This window comes from Cyanistes caeruleus, chromosome 10, assembly GCF_971803275.1.
Source record: "Cyanistes caeruleus chromosome 10, bCyaCae1.hap1.1, whole genome shotgun sequence".
NCBI classification, from domain to species: Eukaryota; Metazoa; Chordata; class Aves; order Passeriformes; family Paridae; genus Cyanistes; species Cyanistes caeruleus.
Genome location: NC_141710.1, coordinates 2,845,667 through 2,861,644, shown reverse-complemented (window position 1 = coordinate 2,861,644; position 15,978 = coordinate 2,845,667). Strand labels below are relative to the sequence as shown.

Here is a 15,978-nt window from a genome sequence, read left to right as displayed (position 1 = left end):
ATCCTTTGAGGTAGATTATAGTAGGAGCAATTCTTCATATGCTGTGAGTGTCTTGGGTAGAATCTGACTAATACAGGACAGTAGGTGCTGTCAAAAGTGAACAGGAAATACATTTCTGCCTTTCTTATGAAACCATATTATTAATTTTTTGAAGAGAAATTCAACTGGTATTAATGAAGGTTCCCCTGTCAATCCACTTCATTATTCCTTGGCATATGTTACTAGTGACTGCCTTAGAATAATTATGTAAACATTAGAATATGAAATGGATTTATTCCTAATCATTTACATGATTAGTAATAGAGCTGTTACATTTAGTAACAAATGCATTAATAAATGAAGCCAGTCCCATATGTCCTTCACAAATTGATTCCATTGATCCCATCAATTCTCATTGATCCCATCCTGTTTGTTTGTCTCATCTAGTTTTGAATGTAGGAACTTTTTCTGTCTAAGAGAAATGCTGAACTAATTTTGTGAGATGGTCTGGGGTTAGAGTTCATGTTGATGTGTAAGTATAGAGGAGTGCTGACAACTTTGTAGCCTTTTCTTTAAACAGACACTGCAAAACTATGAACTGTTGATTACCTTGAAGCATAATTTCTGAGAATTTATTAATTTAAAGTCAGAAAGCTATTATATTTAGTAATAAACAGCTTTGATTTTTGGTGTTTGGGATTTTTAAATTTTATTCCTTCTTCTTATCACTAGGCTGAATCTCCAATGGATGCTCAAAACAGCGATGAGCTCTCCATGTCCAGTGTCCTGCTTGACATTTTACTGCAGGAGGATGCGTGTTCAGGCACTGGCTCAGCCTCCTCAGGGAGCGGTGTGTCTGCAGCTGCCGAGTCCCTGGGCTCTGGCTCCAATGGCTGTGGCATGTCAGGGAGCAGGACAGGTAACTCAGGCAGCCAGAACCCTCCTGGTGCAAGCACCATGAGCAGCAAATGAAAAACTTTGGGTTTACTTCTCCTTGCATTGTTTATCCTTGATTTCTTTCTTATTGCGTTACATAAATGTTTTTCTGTTGTGCTTGATTTACAGAATAGAGACTTTTCCAAGTGTGTGTAAAACAGGCATTAAGATATTATGCAGGTATAAAGGAATAATATAAAGACCATACTCCTTCACATCCATTTTAAACTTTTAAATTCAAGTGAGCTAATTAGTCTGTTGAAATTTAATGGAGACTTTACTTAAGAATTTGAGTTTTTAAAAGATTAATGCAGTTACTCAAGGGTGAAAGTTCCCTCTGTTTAAAAAGAGTAGAATAGTGGTTGTATTTATACATTCAGTTCTCTTTAAACTTCTCTACACTCAAAGGTATTCAGGTAATCCAAGTATTGGACAATTTATAATGAAATGTTAAATCTGTTTACAGGTAGCAGTGAAACTAGTCACACCAGCAAATACTTCGGGAGCATTGATTCCTCAGAGAATCACCATAAAACCAAAATGAAGACAGAAATGGAAGAAAGTGAGCACTTCATCAAATATGTGCTCCAGGATCCCATCTGGCTGCTGATGGCTAACACAGATGACACAGTGATGATGACTTACCAGCTCCCCTCACGGTAATTCCAGTGGCACAGCCCTTCACACATTCTGTGTTTAGGGGAAGCACAGTGTACAGGAGGGGAGATGGATAGGAATCTCTGTCTGAGGAGAAATAAACTGGTCAGCTTAGTGTCAAGAAAAATTCTTGCATCCTTTGTTTTGTATACTACCCAAGAACTTCTCAAGAAGGAAGAATGATTTAATTAAGCTTGGCTGTATTTTTAGGTCAATTTCCTGAGTTGAAATGAACTGTGTGTATTTTCTGGGAGCTGTTTCATAGTTAGTGATTTGTAACTACTTGTCCAGAAATCCCTGGTGAATGTGCTTAGATCTAGGCATGGTCTGGCCTGGAAGATCTCCAGTCCTTGCCTGTTATCCTTGAGATGCCACATCCAGTGGAATGCTGCTCTTGGACTTGTGCATTTTCTTCTGAGTTGTTAACTTCCATATGTTCATTATTCTTCATAAATTAGGACAAGGAAGTAGAAAATAAAAATCATAAGGCTTCTAATAAAATAAACTTCTTTAAAACATAAAACACATAAAAACCATAAAAAACTTACTACTTAAGTAGCAGAAAGGAGATACAGGGGAAGAAGAGGTGACAAGTCTGTGGATTCTTTTTTTTTAACCTACTTGTTTATATTTCTTGGGAGCACTGAATGGTGTTTTGAGAAGAATAAGAGGTTTCAGTAAAAACAAGCCTTTGAAAGGGAAGGTAAACAAGCTTTCAAAATACAGAAGCACAGGCATGATGGAGAAGGCAAAAAATACATTGTAAGAATTTAAGCATTTTTTTCTAGTTTTAAAAATACTTTGACATTTCTCAGTTTTTGCTGTCTGAAGTGTTGACAGCCATAGGTGGGAATTCCAGTAGCCCATAAAATCAGCAAAGCCTACCAGAGTATTTTGATGAGAAGAGTGAAGCTCATTGTCAGAGAATAATGCCCAAGAAGTAAATCCAGCCTGTTCTTAGGTGCCCTGTAAGGAATAGAAATTATTTGGAGTATCTTGCTTTCTGTTGTCGTGTTTTACAAAGGGATACAGCTCGTAAATATTGCTGTGGGATGGGGTTTTGTAAGTTCCTGAATGGAGGTAGGGCATTTGGAGGGAGAGAGAATTTTGGCTGCTGAAATAAAGCTGTTTTTCTAAAGTTTAGTTCAATCTTGGTGACCTTCTTAAACACATCTTACACTGCTGCTTTATCTCGTGTGCAAGGAGTCTCTGCTTTGGGTTGTCCTCCCACTGCAGGGGGCTTGGAACTGCAGCAGCAGCAGAGGGAAACTGGGTTTTGCTGGTTTCACTGGTGGTGCTGCCTGAATGGCTCTAAGAAAACTCTTCTCACTGATGGGATTTGCAAAGACAGTGAGCCAGCCGAGATGTCTACAAATGCAGAGAGCAGCTGGAGTAATCACATTTCATCTTCTTCCAAGACAAGATTTCTAAGCATAACATTCTAGAACAAAAATAGTCTTTAAAAATGTTAGTATTTGACTGTGTAACCTCACATAGGCACGAAGCCCAGAAACTGCTGAAGCTCAATTTCTAAATACATTTTATTTTAGGGATTTGGAAACAGTTTTAAAAGAAGATAAGCAGAAATTAAAGCAAATGCAGAAACTACAGCCAAAATTTACAGAAGAACAAAAAAGAGAGCTTATTGAAGTTCATCCATGGATCCAGCAAGGTGGCCTGCCAAAAACTGTTGCTAATTCTGTAAGTGTAATGAGTTAATTACTTTTGCATGTATAATAGTGCTTAAATTATTAGCTGCCTATGTTAAACTCTTCCTTTCCTGTTGCTATGAAAGCTTGGTCAATTATGCAGAGGAAAAAAAAATAAATTCAAACTTCCATGCAGTGGTTTCTAGCTTGATTCAATTTAGCATAAATCCTCCTTCCAATGGAGGAAATTAAAGTACTGGTGAATACAGTATAAGAAATTTCCTTCCTGTTTCTGAATTTCCATGTCTTTGTTTGAAGTGCTTTAGCAACACAGCAGAAACTTCACTACATCAAAATCTCTAGTTTGTGTGCAGAAATGGATGTCCATTGATTTCAAAGTACAAAATGAATGGCAATATGCTGATCCTTTTTCCTGTCAGACTTCTCACTCAGGATCATGATTCTTCTAAGTAGTTTAATGGCTTGAAAGGAAAAAAAACCAAAACCCAACAAAACAAAGCATCCATGCAATTTTACTTGTTGTCTGTGTATTTTACTTATTCACACGCAAATACCTGATTGCATTTCCTTTTCCCTAAGCTTTCTGTCATTTGTGGCTTTTTGGCACAAAAGCTGTCAAACACAGAGGCTCTGTTTGCACATGAGTGTTCCAAAAGTCAGTGTGAAGGAGCTGCAGTGGAATCCAAATTGTGGTGTTAATGTTACTGCAGCCCTGATCCTCTGAGCACCCAGCTCGTGATCTGTGGCTTTCCAGTAGAGTTCTCAAGTACTTTCATTGATTTTACTGCACTTTATAAAATCCTGGTGTGTGGAAAAGTTTTGGATTAAAATATATCTGCTGTGCTGCTACAGCACAGGTGGAAAGGTTCCCTTGGAATCAAGGATTGCATGCAGGTGGACTGATGCCTGGAAAAGCTTTTTTTTTTAAAATTTTACTTATGAGTGCTTCTATTCTTTTTTTTTTTTTTTCTTTTTAGGAATGTATTTTTTGTGAGGACAATATACAGAGCAATTTTTATACTTCATATGATGAAGAAATCCATGAAATGGACCTTAATGAAATGATTGAAGATAGTGGAGAAAACAACTTGGTTTCTCTGAATCAAGTCAGTGAAGAACAAACATAGCCTTTGAGCCTGTTGTTTTGAAAATTGCTTCAAAACGACAGTGAAGGATCCATAAAGGTTTTAATCTTTTATCCAGCAGGATGAATGCAGTTCATAAAAGTACATGTGTTTTTCTTGCTCTAGAAGAGTCATTTGTGAATGAATCTCTTTTTAAATGGTGGCAATCTCTTCCCAGTAAGGACATTGTTGAAGATGGTATAACTTTTCTTTAAAAGACTCATTTTGCACTTACATGCCTCAAGTATTTCTTTATAAACTCTAGAAACTTTCATTGATGCCTACTGTTTTTTGTAGAGTGGGTTAAGAAGTGCTGGAAATCTCCTCACATACATACAGTTCTTCAATCTCCTGGTGATGATTCAGCATTATAAATTGTTGAGCAATTTTGCTTAGTGGCTCTTTAGCATTGTTCTTAATATTTGAAGTGGTCCAGCATAGTAGAAGAAATAACCTTCAAGGAAATCAATTCACACTTGCCCTTCTCATACCAGTTGATCCCATCCTCTTTGTTTGTCTCCTCTAGTTCTGAATGTAGGAACTTTTTCTGTCTAAGAGAAATGTTGAGCTGATTTTGTGAGATGGTCTGGGGTTAGAGTTCATGTTGATGTGTAAGTGTAGAGGAGTGCTGACAACTTTGTAGCCTTTTCTTTAAATGGACACTGCAAAACTATGAACTGTTGAATACCTTGAAGCATAATTTCTGAGAATTTACACTCAAGAAATCCTTATGCTTAAAGATTTAAAAAACCTAAGACCACGGAGGATGTCTGGCCATGCCCCAGTTAGGCAAAGCTTGGGGTAACTTTAATCTTCTTTTCTGACTTGTTCTGTCAGGAGGTTGGCCATCAGTTTTTCCAATGTGGCTAAACAAACATCAAATTGTGGCAAGGGAGGATTAGATGTGTCTTGTCATTTGAAGATAGTTCTTCTAAAAAAGAAGTGATTCTGAGAATAGTGTTTACTCACTCTATTCAATTTACATAATCTCAAATTTAGTGTGGCTGGAGTCCTTTGCTGTCAAAGATCTCATTTTAATGCCTCTGATTGTATTGACTTGAATATGTGTACTTTATGTTCTTGTGCTGTTTATGTCTGTTGGATGTGGGAAGAGAACATGAGAGAACAACTTTTAATATGTTGGTTAGTTAAAGGACATTTAGTTGCTGTATTGCTAGATGTCAGCTGTAAGTCCTGGGGTGAAAAATGACGAAAGTTAATTGAATTAACTTTGATATGTTTGTCTTAAAATATTTTTTCTTGGGAAGCATTTCCTTTTTTATTAGGGTAACATTTCTATTCACTGAAAATTAAGGTTATTTTAATTCTATACAAATACTTCTGTTTGTATACAGAGAGGATGTGAATTTACATTGGCACCAAAAACACACAAAAGTGACTGGTATTTGCTTAGTGGAAGAAATAATTTGTTCCAAGTAATTCATTATTAGTTGGAAAATTTGCACTGGAGACAGGTTCTGCAGGTAGTAAAGTGTGTCAGCTTGTGAAACAAGCAGAATCACGATATTAAAAAATGAATATCTTAAATGTAGTGTGAAGCACTACCCAGCAAGATCTGATGCCTGTCTTTAACAGTTCAGCAAGGTCAAACGTAAATATTTGTAAATACAAAGTGAATGAGAAATTTTCCAGTGTTGGTGTTCACGTCCGATGTGTTAAATGTTTTAATCATAAATGGAACAGTGCAGCTATACCAACATATGAAATATATTTCATTTTTACATGGAAACACAAACATGGACCAGGGTTTGGGAAAAATAAAAGCTTTATATAAAAGGAGTGCATCATAATTATACAAATAATTTTCAAAGACTTCTCAACCACTTTGAACTTCTTTGCTTTAGCATGCTTTTTTTTTTCACCCCCCCATGTCTTTTTTTATTTATCCTCATTTCTTTTATTATTTTTTTTTTTCAATGACCATCTTGTAACCATAACTTAGTGAAAGGAAGAGAAAAGTATATTTAGAGCATTTTGTGGATGTGCTTACTTATGGACTTAATCTTGCATCCTTAAAGTGTTTGCATTTACAGGGTGGTATTAAAATATTTTCCTGTAACTTTAAATCTACATGCCTCCATTTATAGATAAGATTCTGAAGCTGTAATTTTTCCAAACTGTTGTAAGATGATTTATTTGTGATGACACTTTGTCAATATGTCAACAATGTTTTCTGTACACTGTGCAATATATTTTGGTTTTGCCACTTGTGACTAATTTTTATGACTTTGCTTTTTAGAAAACTGGTAAATAAAACAGATATATTTTTAGTTGCCTTTTTGTTCCTTGAGGCTTCTACTCCAAGTAAGAAGTCAGAACATGTGCTTTACTGATGCTGTGTGAACTGGTATTTCAAACTCTGGCTTCCTGTCCTGGAGTCAAATTGCTGCCAGCTTTTCTGACCTCTAAGTTTAGTGGTCACATGGAAGATTAAATCTTTATATTGAGGAGTTGTTCTGAAATCTTGTGCACATTTCCTGGAAGAGCACGTGCAGCGGGCTCTGTGTTGTTCTGATCTGCCAGAGGACACCTTCCTTGTGCTTCCTGCTTTATTCCATGTGAGCTTTTGCAGGGGTGGCTTAGGGACAGAGAATTCAGTTATGCCCCTTGGATTTATTCTGTATTTTCAGAGTTTCAGTGATTTTAAGTTTTCTGTCGAGGTATGAGGTGTTGTCTTTGAAGATTGCTGAAACTTTCCAAGCTGGAGTGCTTCCCTGTTCATGTTTAATTATCTGGTGAGTGGAGCAGTGCTGAGCTCAGGGCTTGGACTCCTCCTGTTCAGAAGGGACTCAGTTTACGAGACCTTCATTATCTCTTTATTTCCATGGCTGTGTTTTGAGAGGTTTGTGGGAATTTTTAAATAGAGCAAGCTAGTACAAGCCCTGCTTTGGTCATAAAGGACCCAGAAACTTCTGTGAGCTGCACAGTCGGGGTGTTTGGGTACCACAGCTCAGCACACGGGTGAGCTGCCTTCACACCAAGGGCAGAATGTCGTGCACTTCACTGGCTGCATTTTAAAATTGCATTTATTGTTGAACATCATCCAAGCCCCTTTGCAGTCCTCTGAATTAACCCTAAATTGGTGGGCAGGTCTGTGTCTGTCTGCAAACACTTCTGTCCTCACAGCACCGGCTCCTGGCTCAGCTGAACACGCAGAGGAGAGATGTGTGGTGGAGCTTTGGCAGATCTCCAAACCTGAGTGTCACCCCCCTGTGCCACTCCACAGGTGCTGGCATTTGGATTCCAGTGCTGATAACAAGAGCCTTGAGTGCTGCTGCTGGGATAAACTACCTGGTGGTGTTTCACTCTTATATTTCTGCTTTTGGTAATTTCTTTTTGTTCAGCTGTGAAAGTAATCAGAATAAGAGTTAAACGTGACTTCAGGCATTCATGAACTCCTCCTTGGAGAGGTATCTTCTGTCAGCACGCAGAGCCAGGAGCTTGCAGAGCTGTTGGGAGGAGCCTTTGTCCGAGTTTTCCCCACCTCAGCAGCCCCTAGATGTCACTGGTGTCCTGGGATTATCTTTGGCAGCATTTCCATCACTGTTTGTCTTTCTTCAGCTTCTTGTGTATTAGGGCTGGTGAGTTTGCCATGACATTATTTGATGGGAAGTGAAAGCTCTGTGGCTTGAATTTCAAATAAGATGATGGGAAAATTCATACTGAGGAGCTGTTGGCCCAACAATAGTGAATGCAAACATAAGCTCTGCTTGGAAAAGGGAAACAGACTGCTGAAAGCATCAGGTTTTAGTCCACTTAACAGCTGTCATGAATTTAGAGGTGAAAAAAGATGCTGTTCTTACTGAGAATCAAGATCCTTAATGGTTATTTTGTCTCTAAGAAGAGTGGAAAGAACCCAAGGCACTGATAAACCTCTGACCCAAAAAAACAATGTGGTAAAATGAGTTGCATGTTTCTGGCAAAGTAACAAGCAGATGACTTGAAGGAGGATAAGGTTTGTAGGTGTAACTTCTGGAAATTCCACTGTTGAATTGATCACAAGGAGCTTAAGAAATTTTCCCAGTGTATTGAACAAGGTAATGAACAGCTCAGAAACTGCTTTTCCTCAGGGGCTGTGGAAGAGGACCTTGTTTCCAGGGGCAGGACACAAGGTGTCTTACAGCTTTGTCTCTGCTTCACTGAAACAACTTAAAATGCCAAACAAACAAAAAACTAAACCCAAACTTCTCCAGGCTTTCCAAGTGGAAAAGCAACATAAGACTGGGTAGAAACTGAGGCAACTGAACTCTGAAATCCCGGATATTTCTCTGGGTATCTGCTGATAAATCACGAGCTCCACCAGCTGTGTGTGTGCTGGGGTTTCACTGACTCTCACAGACAGAGAAGTCATGAACAGTGTTTAACCTCAGTGGATAATACAGAGTATGAAAACACTTGCCACTCAGTGAGAAAATGCTTTTTAGCTGAAGGACACGACGTGAAAGAGGCCCCTCCTGAGGCAGGTGGCATCGCTGAGGGATGTGCAGGGTGGGGACAATGCTGTCTGTGTAGTGCAGGAAGGGAAAATGAGCATCTGCTGGAGCTGGGGTGAAAGGTTTGGTGAGGCAGCCACTACACCCTCAGCCCTAGAGGGATGTACTGCTTTGCACTTCATTTGTTTTCATCTTTTGGAGACAAATAAGAGTGAATGCAAATTTCCTGGTATTCCAGGATTTGTCAAGGGGTACTTCTCATTCCTCAGTCTGCAGTAGAACAGGATATAGTGAATTTACTACTCTCTTTAAATTGTTAGAGTGGTCTAAAAGTAAACTGCTTGTGTTGCTGTTGCACTGCCTGCTTCAGAAATTCTAATTCTGTCCAAGAATTTATTTGCTATGCTTTTCCTTTTTAAAAAACCTGACCATTGCTTGTCTAAGGTAAGGTCTACTGCTTTCCCTTCTGTTGTCACCAGCTGCCTCCCTCAGAAATCTGCAGCTTTTTGCACAGGGTGCTGGCTAAATTCAGCAAATGTACTTTTCTAATTGGCTGTAATCTTTAATTAGCTCAGCTCCAGGAAGCAGAAGCAGGGTTGGGTGTGTGAGCTGTGCCTGCCCTGCTCTGGTTTGGAGAGCCCTGGGGCTGGAGCAGCTCCTTTTGGAGGAGCCTGCTGGGCTCAGCTCCTCCAGGTCCCAGGTGAGTGCAGGGGTGGTACACGGAATTTGCACCAATGATTTAACCTGGGCCATCTGTCCCTTCTGTTTGCTGCCACTTCTGTTCCTCCCCAGCGTTTTAAGTGTTTGTAGTTTTGTCGGGAGTGGATAAAGATGGAGGTTGACACATGAAATAGGCTCAGGATTTGCTTTGTTCTTGTGTTAATAAACTTCTCTCACCTCCTTTTAACTTCAGCCTCGGTTTTGAACACTGGCAGATCTCTCCTCACGTATTTTGGAAATTATTCTTTCATGGCTCAGTTGCGTTTCTGAATTTGGTAAAAACCAGGGGTTTCTGATGAAAATGGTTAATTAAATTGCAGAGTAACAACTCTGTGCTGAGCAGTACCTGCAATGCAGAGGTACTGTCTTTTACAGCCCTAAAATACTAGTTTGTTTCTGCAGCAATACAGGATGGTAGGAAATAAAATCATGTTATTTTTCTCTTGCAGTGAGAGAACACATGTAATTTCCTATACCAACCAGTGTATTTCAGTATCAAATGGTGTGGAAGTGAACCATTTTGTATTTTCCATTGTTCAGTGCAATAGCTATTTTCTAGTGTAGTTTCTCTTCCTGTTTAGGCTAAATGAGGTTTCAATTTACTTAAAAAAAAAAAAATCTCCAGGAAATAATGGAATTGGAAAAAAAAAAAACCCAGTCTGCCTCAGGGCATGGAAAACCCAGGAATGACCTGGGATGGCTGCAGGAGGAGCTTTGGAGTGCTGGGCTCAGTAACAAACCCAGGGCCTGGGGCCAAGCAATTCTGTATTGCAATTTGTGCAATAAATGCATGTGCATGAAGCATATGGCGTGCCACAAAGCGGGCAGCAGCGACAATGGCAGGAATGTGGCCATCGGGAGTTATTTCCAGGCTCTATATGCAGTTGTCTTTAGAAGCCTCCTCCTTTTTTGTGTTGTGCAGAGCTGCTGCCCGCCTGTGAATAGGGGAGATTCTGTCCCAGCTGCTCGGAGCAGGGCTGGGAGGGGAGGGCAGCTGGGCAGAACCTTCTGTTCACATCTCATTCCTGGGGAGATGCCTCTTCCTAAACCCCACATCCCTGAGGACAGCAAAACTTCTGCTCCCTCCTGCTTGCCGTGAAGTTCTTTTTCCTCCCTCCCTTTTAGAGACAAAGCCAAGTAGAAATATATTTATTTTAGAATTGAGCTGAATTTTTTTAACTGCCAAAGCTACGTGGCAATACCGAATGATTCCCACATTGTGCAAAGAACTGGGAAATTCTTCCATTGTCCTAAGCTTCCACTGTCTTTTAGTATGCAAAAATATGGGTACTAAACTCTTCAGTAAAGGCTTCTGAAGCTTTGGATGTAGTCAGGCAGTGAATTTCGTATTATTTTAGTAATAATTACTTTGCATTACATGAGCAGTGAATTTAAATGAGTTCAGCTATAAAGACCTGATTAGGAACACACATATGAACAACATTGTTTTATTAGTCCTGCCAGCCCCCTAAAATACCTGCTCTGTATGTGCTCTACCATTATGAGGTGATGCTTAAGTCTTAAATTTTAATTGAATTTTCAGGGATTTCTGGCTTGGATTTTTAAGGAAAATCTGTTTGTTTATTTGGCCCTTTTTTGTTGTTTGTTTCTTTTTTTTTCTTTTTTGTCTTGGCTATCAGGTGGGATAAAGGTATCTGTATCTCAATCTGAGAAAACCATTTATAGCCTCACATCGATTTTGTGGCAGAATGATATAAATTGAACAGACTGCATACTGGAAATGGTTTTACAGGTTTCACTCACTGACAGAATTAGTTTGATGAAGTGATATATGACTGCCTTTACCACCTCATTTAGTGTTCACAGGCCTGTGAAGTTTATGGTGTTACTTTTCACTCATTACAGAGAGGAGCTGAGAGAAATCTGTATTATTTGTAGTGTTCCCAGGAGTGAGTGCAGGAGCCTTCCCCAAACTCTGCAGCCTTTATACACACACACGAAGGTGACTTGAAGCTGGTTGCCAAAACTTAGGGTGATTAAATTGCTGTAATTAAATGTATCCCCAGCCTCCCAAGCGTTGTTTCTGTGCTGCTAAGGCTGCTAGATAAGGCTGGGGTTGAGCTGTGACACCTGGGCTATATATAGAAGGTGACAGCTTGCTGCTCTTGGGAACATTTGGGTTCTTGCACTCTGGTTTGTGACTTCCATGAAAGAATTGGAGGAAGAGGATAATAACAGCTCCAAAGGGCACTGCTGCTTTGAGACTGCTTAACACTGCCTTTTTAAAAATAGTTTTATCCACAGCAAAACACGATTTTTCTTTCTTTGGATGAGATGCAAGGGCTCCTTGTCAGAGAGAATTTGAGAAAGAACAAAGATGAATCGCTCTTAAGGCTTGAGGATGTTTGGACATTTAGGAACGGTTTAATTGAATGGAAGTGAGAAGTTGTTAAAATACAAGCAGAAAAGAAAGACACGGGGTTAAATCTGTGTGCATCTATAATCTGCGACCATAACAAACGAGAAAGCTGTCAGAACAGGGAAGGTTGGAATTGCCCTGTGTCTAGACAAAAAAAAAAACAAAACAAATTTGAGCAAGACAGAGAAAAGTGATGTTTAGAGCTTTTGGCAAAAGAAGATACAGCTGCAGAACCCAATCCCATGAAGGGCTGTGTTCATCTGGGCTGAGCTGCATTGTCAGATCTGAGCTCTGTAGCATGAGTCAAATCAAAATTGTCTGTCCAGGCACTATAGATTTTGGGTCCTTTGAAAACCAAACCCCAGATAATAAATTGGGCTGCTTGAATCTCTTTGCAGCATTATTCAGAAAAATGTCTAAAATATCATTGTCCACAGAGTTTCTTAATATCAAATGTTCTCTGAAAACAAAGCCAGTAAGTACAAAACATGTATAAAATGCTACTCTTTTGTTCCAGGAGAAGGCCAGGGGAAGTGGAGCCCTTCCTCTTTGGAAGGTGTGTGTTTGATTTGGTGCTGCTCAGATGCCATGGTGACAGGCACTGCAGAAAACAAACCCTGAGCACCAGGTGGGCTCTCCCTCCTCTCCAGTTCCCATTTCCCTGCCCATTGCCATGATCCTAACAGGAGATACAGCAACGTTGAAGGCTCACGTGTTTTAGCATCAAAAAAAGGACCAGAGGTCAAAACCTTTTCATTTGAGCCAGAAAGCCAAATCTCTGTAGGATTCTGCTGCATTTCTAGGGGGGGTGCAGTGGGAGCAGCACTTTTGGTTTGGTTTCTCACCAACAAGAAATGAAGGAAAGGTGAAGACAGCACACTGAGTGGAGACTGTCACAAACTGCTAGGTTTTCCCAGAAGTGGTGGGGAAAACTGGGATCCACAGCTAAAGCTCTTCCTGCTCAGGCAGCCACCGCTGCGTTCTCGTGGCAAGGAGCTGTGTCCCAGGTGTCACCCTGAGCTCAGTGACTGGAGATGCTGCTCTGGAAAAGTGACAGAAGGACTGCCAGGCCAAAGAATCCACCTGTCTGTGTCCACAAGATCTAAAAGTGCCTGGCATGGACTCTAATACGTTCAAGGAGGGAGGCAACACCTGAGAATTCCCGTGGTGTTGCCAGCACTGCAAGAATCCCTTTTCCCAGGGCAGGCAGTAGGGATGCAAGCATTCTGCTTGGTGGGGGAAGAACAAAAACCCACAACCAAACCAAAGAATGCTTGAATACATGCAACTTTTTTTTTTTTTTTTTTTTCCCCTGATCTACTTATTTTGCATGACATGGATTATGTTTGTTTGCATATTTCATTTTCCACCTGGCCCATGTCATTTGCATCTATTTATTTTAAATGCAGGTATGTGGCTGAGTCAGAGTGGTCATTGCTAGGCTGACCAAGGAAAACCCTTCCCTCCAGTGTTCAGTGGGACTTAACAAACCTGTTTGGGTGACCAAATGGAGCAGGGAGAGTTTGTGCATCTGTCATTCACCCACCAACACTTGCTCTTCATGGAAGACCTTGGTGATCCATGCAGTACCTGGGTCTCGTCACATCTGAGTCATAGGAGACTTGAGAATGTAAAATTTGAGGAGGCTTTTTCAGTTGAGTTGGCCATTTAGGCAGTAACACTCCACCTTGAGAGACAAGTGAGCAGTTGTCCTTTAATGGAATTCTGGAATTAAATTCAGGAGTGCCTGGCAGCAGGCTCCATCCTGGGAAACTGAAATTTTGCTTGTTTTGAATGTCCTCACTTGAATTTCATGTATGATGCAAATTAAAGTGCAAGAAAACATTGGCTTGATTCGACAGCAGTGGCTGGCAGCAAGAGCCTTGATTTTAGGGAAGATTTGACAGTTCTGAGAGGTCAGCAGATGCTCTGGCCCTACAGATTCATTCTCCCTTGTAGCCCAAATAACAGTTCTTTAGTCCCTTTTCCTTCTCCTTTGCCCCTTGCATCTCTGTGCTATGAAATGATTGATTGTAACAGTTGTAAATTGGTGTGTGACTGTATAAACCCACAAAAGATACATGGAAGTTGTTGGTAAATTCTGTTTTTATTGCCTTTCCCTCCAAGAAACCCTGAGATAATACTTCACCCTTCTTTGTATAGCTCTTGACAGAACTGAACAAGAGCAAACTGTGAATTGTTCTTGGCTGAAATTATAACAAGTTGCACATCAGCAGAATGCTTTTGTTGCATCTTTTAAAAAGCAAAAATAAATCCCAAGGTGTTAAAGCAAGCAGGTACATATTGCTGCACGTCCTCCCAGGAAATGCAGCCAGTTCTTCTAGCAAAAAGCTGACAGATAAGAATTTGGTTAGTGGTTTTTGTTTGCTTTTCTTTTTAAAGGGGTTCAGGGAGTAGATTAAAATTTCAGCACCAGAGGAGTGGTGCTTCTGGGAAGGAACAGGGCTGGGAACTGAGTCCTGAGTAAGCACAGAGCAGCATCAGGGAGCTGGGGGGTTGTGTTGTGTTTCCCTTTTGCTGCTGGAGTTTTGTAGCCAAGGAGGGACGCTCTGGCTTGGCGCTGCCTGAGAGGATATGAATCATTTTTCCTGCTTCCTGCAGCAGCTGAAAGTGCAGAGTGTCCCTCTGCTCCTGAGCCACCGTGGTCACTGTGTGGTCCCACTGCAGCTGGGGGTGCCAAGCCCATTGATGCCTCAGGATTTTGGCTTTTATATTTTTCAGACCCTGAACTGTTTTAGGGTGTAACCCTAAAGCTCCATGGCCTGTCAGCCGCTGTTCTCCCAGTTTATTCAGATAAAACAATTCCTCTGGCCTGGAACCCAAGGACACCCCACAGCCTCAGGCCCTGAAAGAATAAACAAAAGTGAATTGGGGGAGCAAACTGGGGGTAAATGACTTCATTAGCTGAAGCTGGAATTGGAGCATCAACCCCTGAGATGGAAATGGACCAAACTTGTAATTGTGTGAGAAACTTGTGACCATCTTCCAGCTTGGGTGCAGCCTCTGGGAGGTTTCTGACTGCCCAAGGTGTGCCTGTTGAAGGTCTTCAATAAACACCCACTTTATTCTCCTAACTCTGTCCAGCCCCTGCTCTGGGGATCCATCCCAAGGCATCACCTCCAGGTGTGATGTGGGACTCCCTGTGCTTTTTAAAACCTCTCTGAGACCAAGTGCATTCGGGAGCTTTCCAAATTCTGTCACTTTCTATAAAGTTTTCTGGGAAACAAAGGACATCCTGGGCACTCTGGAGAGGTTCCCTAAGGCTCCTGAGGAGACTTGAGTTCTACTGAGTGCATGTGTTGGCTTAGTAAGAAACACTGCTTCAGCTGAGGGATCAATGGGTGGGGGACTTGCAGCTGCTTGGGGAGTAGCAGCTCCTCAGTAGAGATTTGCTCCAGAATCCCAGATTTTGGTAAGAAGCTGTGTGCTCCCTCTGCCTGGATGTGGGGATTCAATTACACCCATTTTCTGACCCGTTAATCTGCTCCTGTGAATGACAGAGAGAATCTGGAACAGGATTATGTGTGTAAAGTAGTCTCAGGCTCCTGGTGCTGTGCAGGCCTCTGCTGAGGATCTGTGGAGCAGGAAAGGAACCCGAGCACGTTGTTTTGGCAAGTGGGAGTGTGTAGGTAGATATTACCAACACTGGGACAGCCGTGAGCAATGAGGCCACCGAGGGCTGTAAACATCAAGTGACATTTGCAGGCCCACAGGAGGCAAATTCACTCAGCTTGTGTGGCTGAGTTCTTGGTGAGACGTGTGGGTGCTGTGAACAACCTTTCCCCACTGGTGGAAGAGTTTGATGGGGCTGATGTGTCTCTTCTGGGCTTCCCCGCTTTCTCAGTACGAGGAACTTATGATGGAACTGATGATCCACTAATGTATGGAATTTATGATTACAAAACCTGTTGCATGGTGACAGTGGAAGGGGTTTCATAGTGACCTTGCTCAGCACAGGCTGGTGAACTTACTTTAGGATAGGAAGATTGGAAGTCTGAAGTCTTGTGTGCAAAGCCCAAAACACAGCCAGGCTTCCC

The 15,978-nt window shown here is 41.1% G+C and overlaps 1 protein-coding gene across 36 annotated transcripts in view; it reads left to right on the top strand.

Annotated features, from left to right (window-relative positions):
- The window catches only part of PER2 (period circadian regulator 2), a 48,043-nt gene extending 41,386 nt beyond the window's left edge, over positions 1 to 6,657 (top strand). For all 36 annotated transcript variants that reach the window (XM_086844197.1, XM_086844216.1, XM_086844220.1 and 33 more), the window contains 4 exons: positions 712 to 898; positions 1,382 to 1,574; positions 3,123 to 3,273; positions 4,220 to 6,657. In XM_086844197.1, the coding sequence (XP_086700323.1) occupies positions 712 to 898; positions 1,382 to 1,574; positions 3,123 to 3,273; positions 4,220 to 4,369 (681 nt within the window). In that variant the 3' untranslated portion in view covers positions 4,370 to 6,657. The remainder of the gene's footprint in view (positions 1 to 711; positions 899 to 1,381; positions 1,575 to 3,122; positions 3,274 to 4,219) is intronic.
- Positions 6,658 to 15,978: the final 9,321 nt, after the last annotated feature.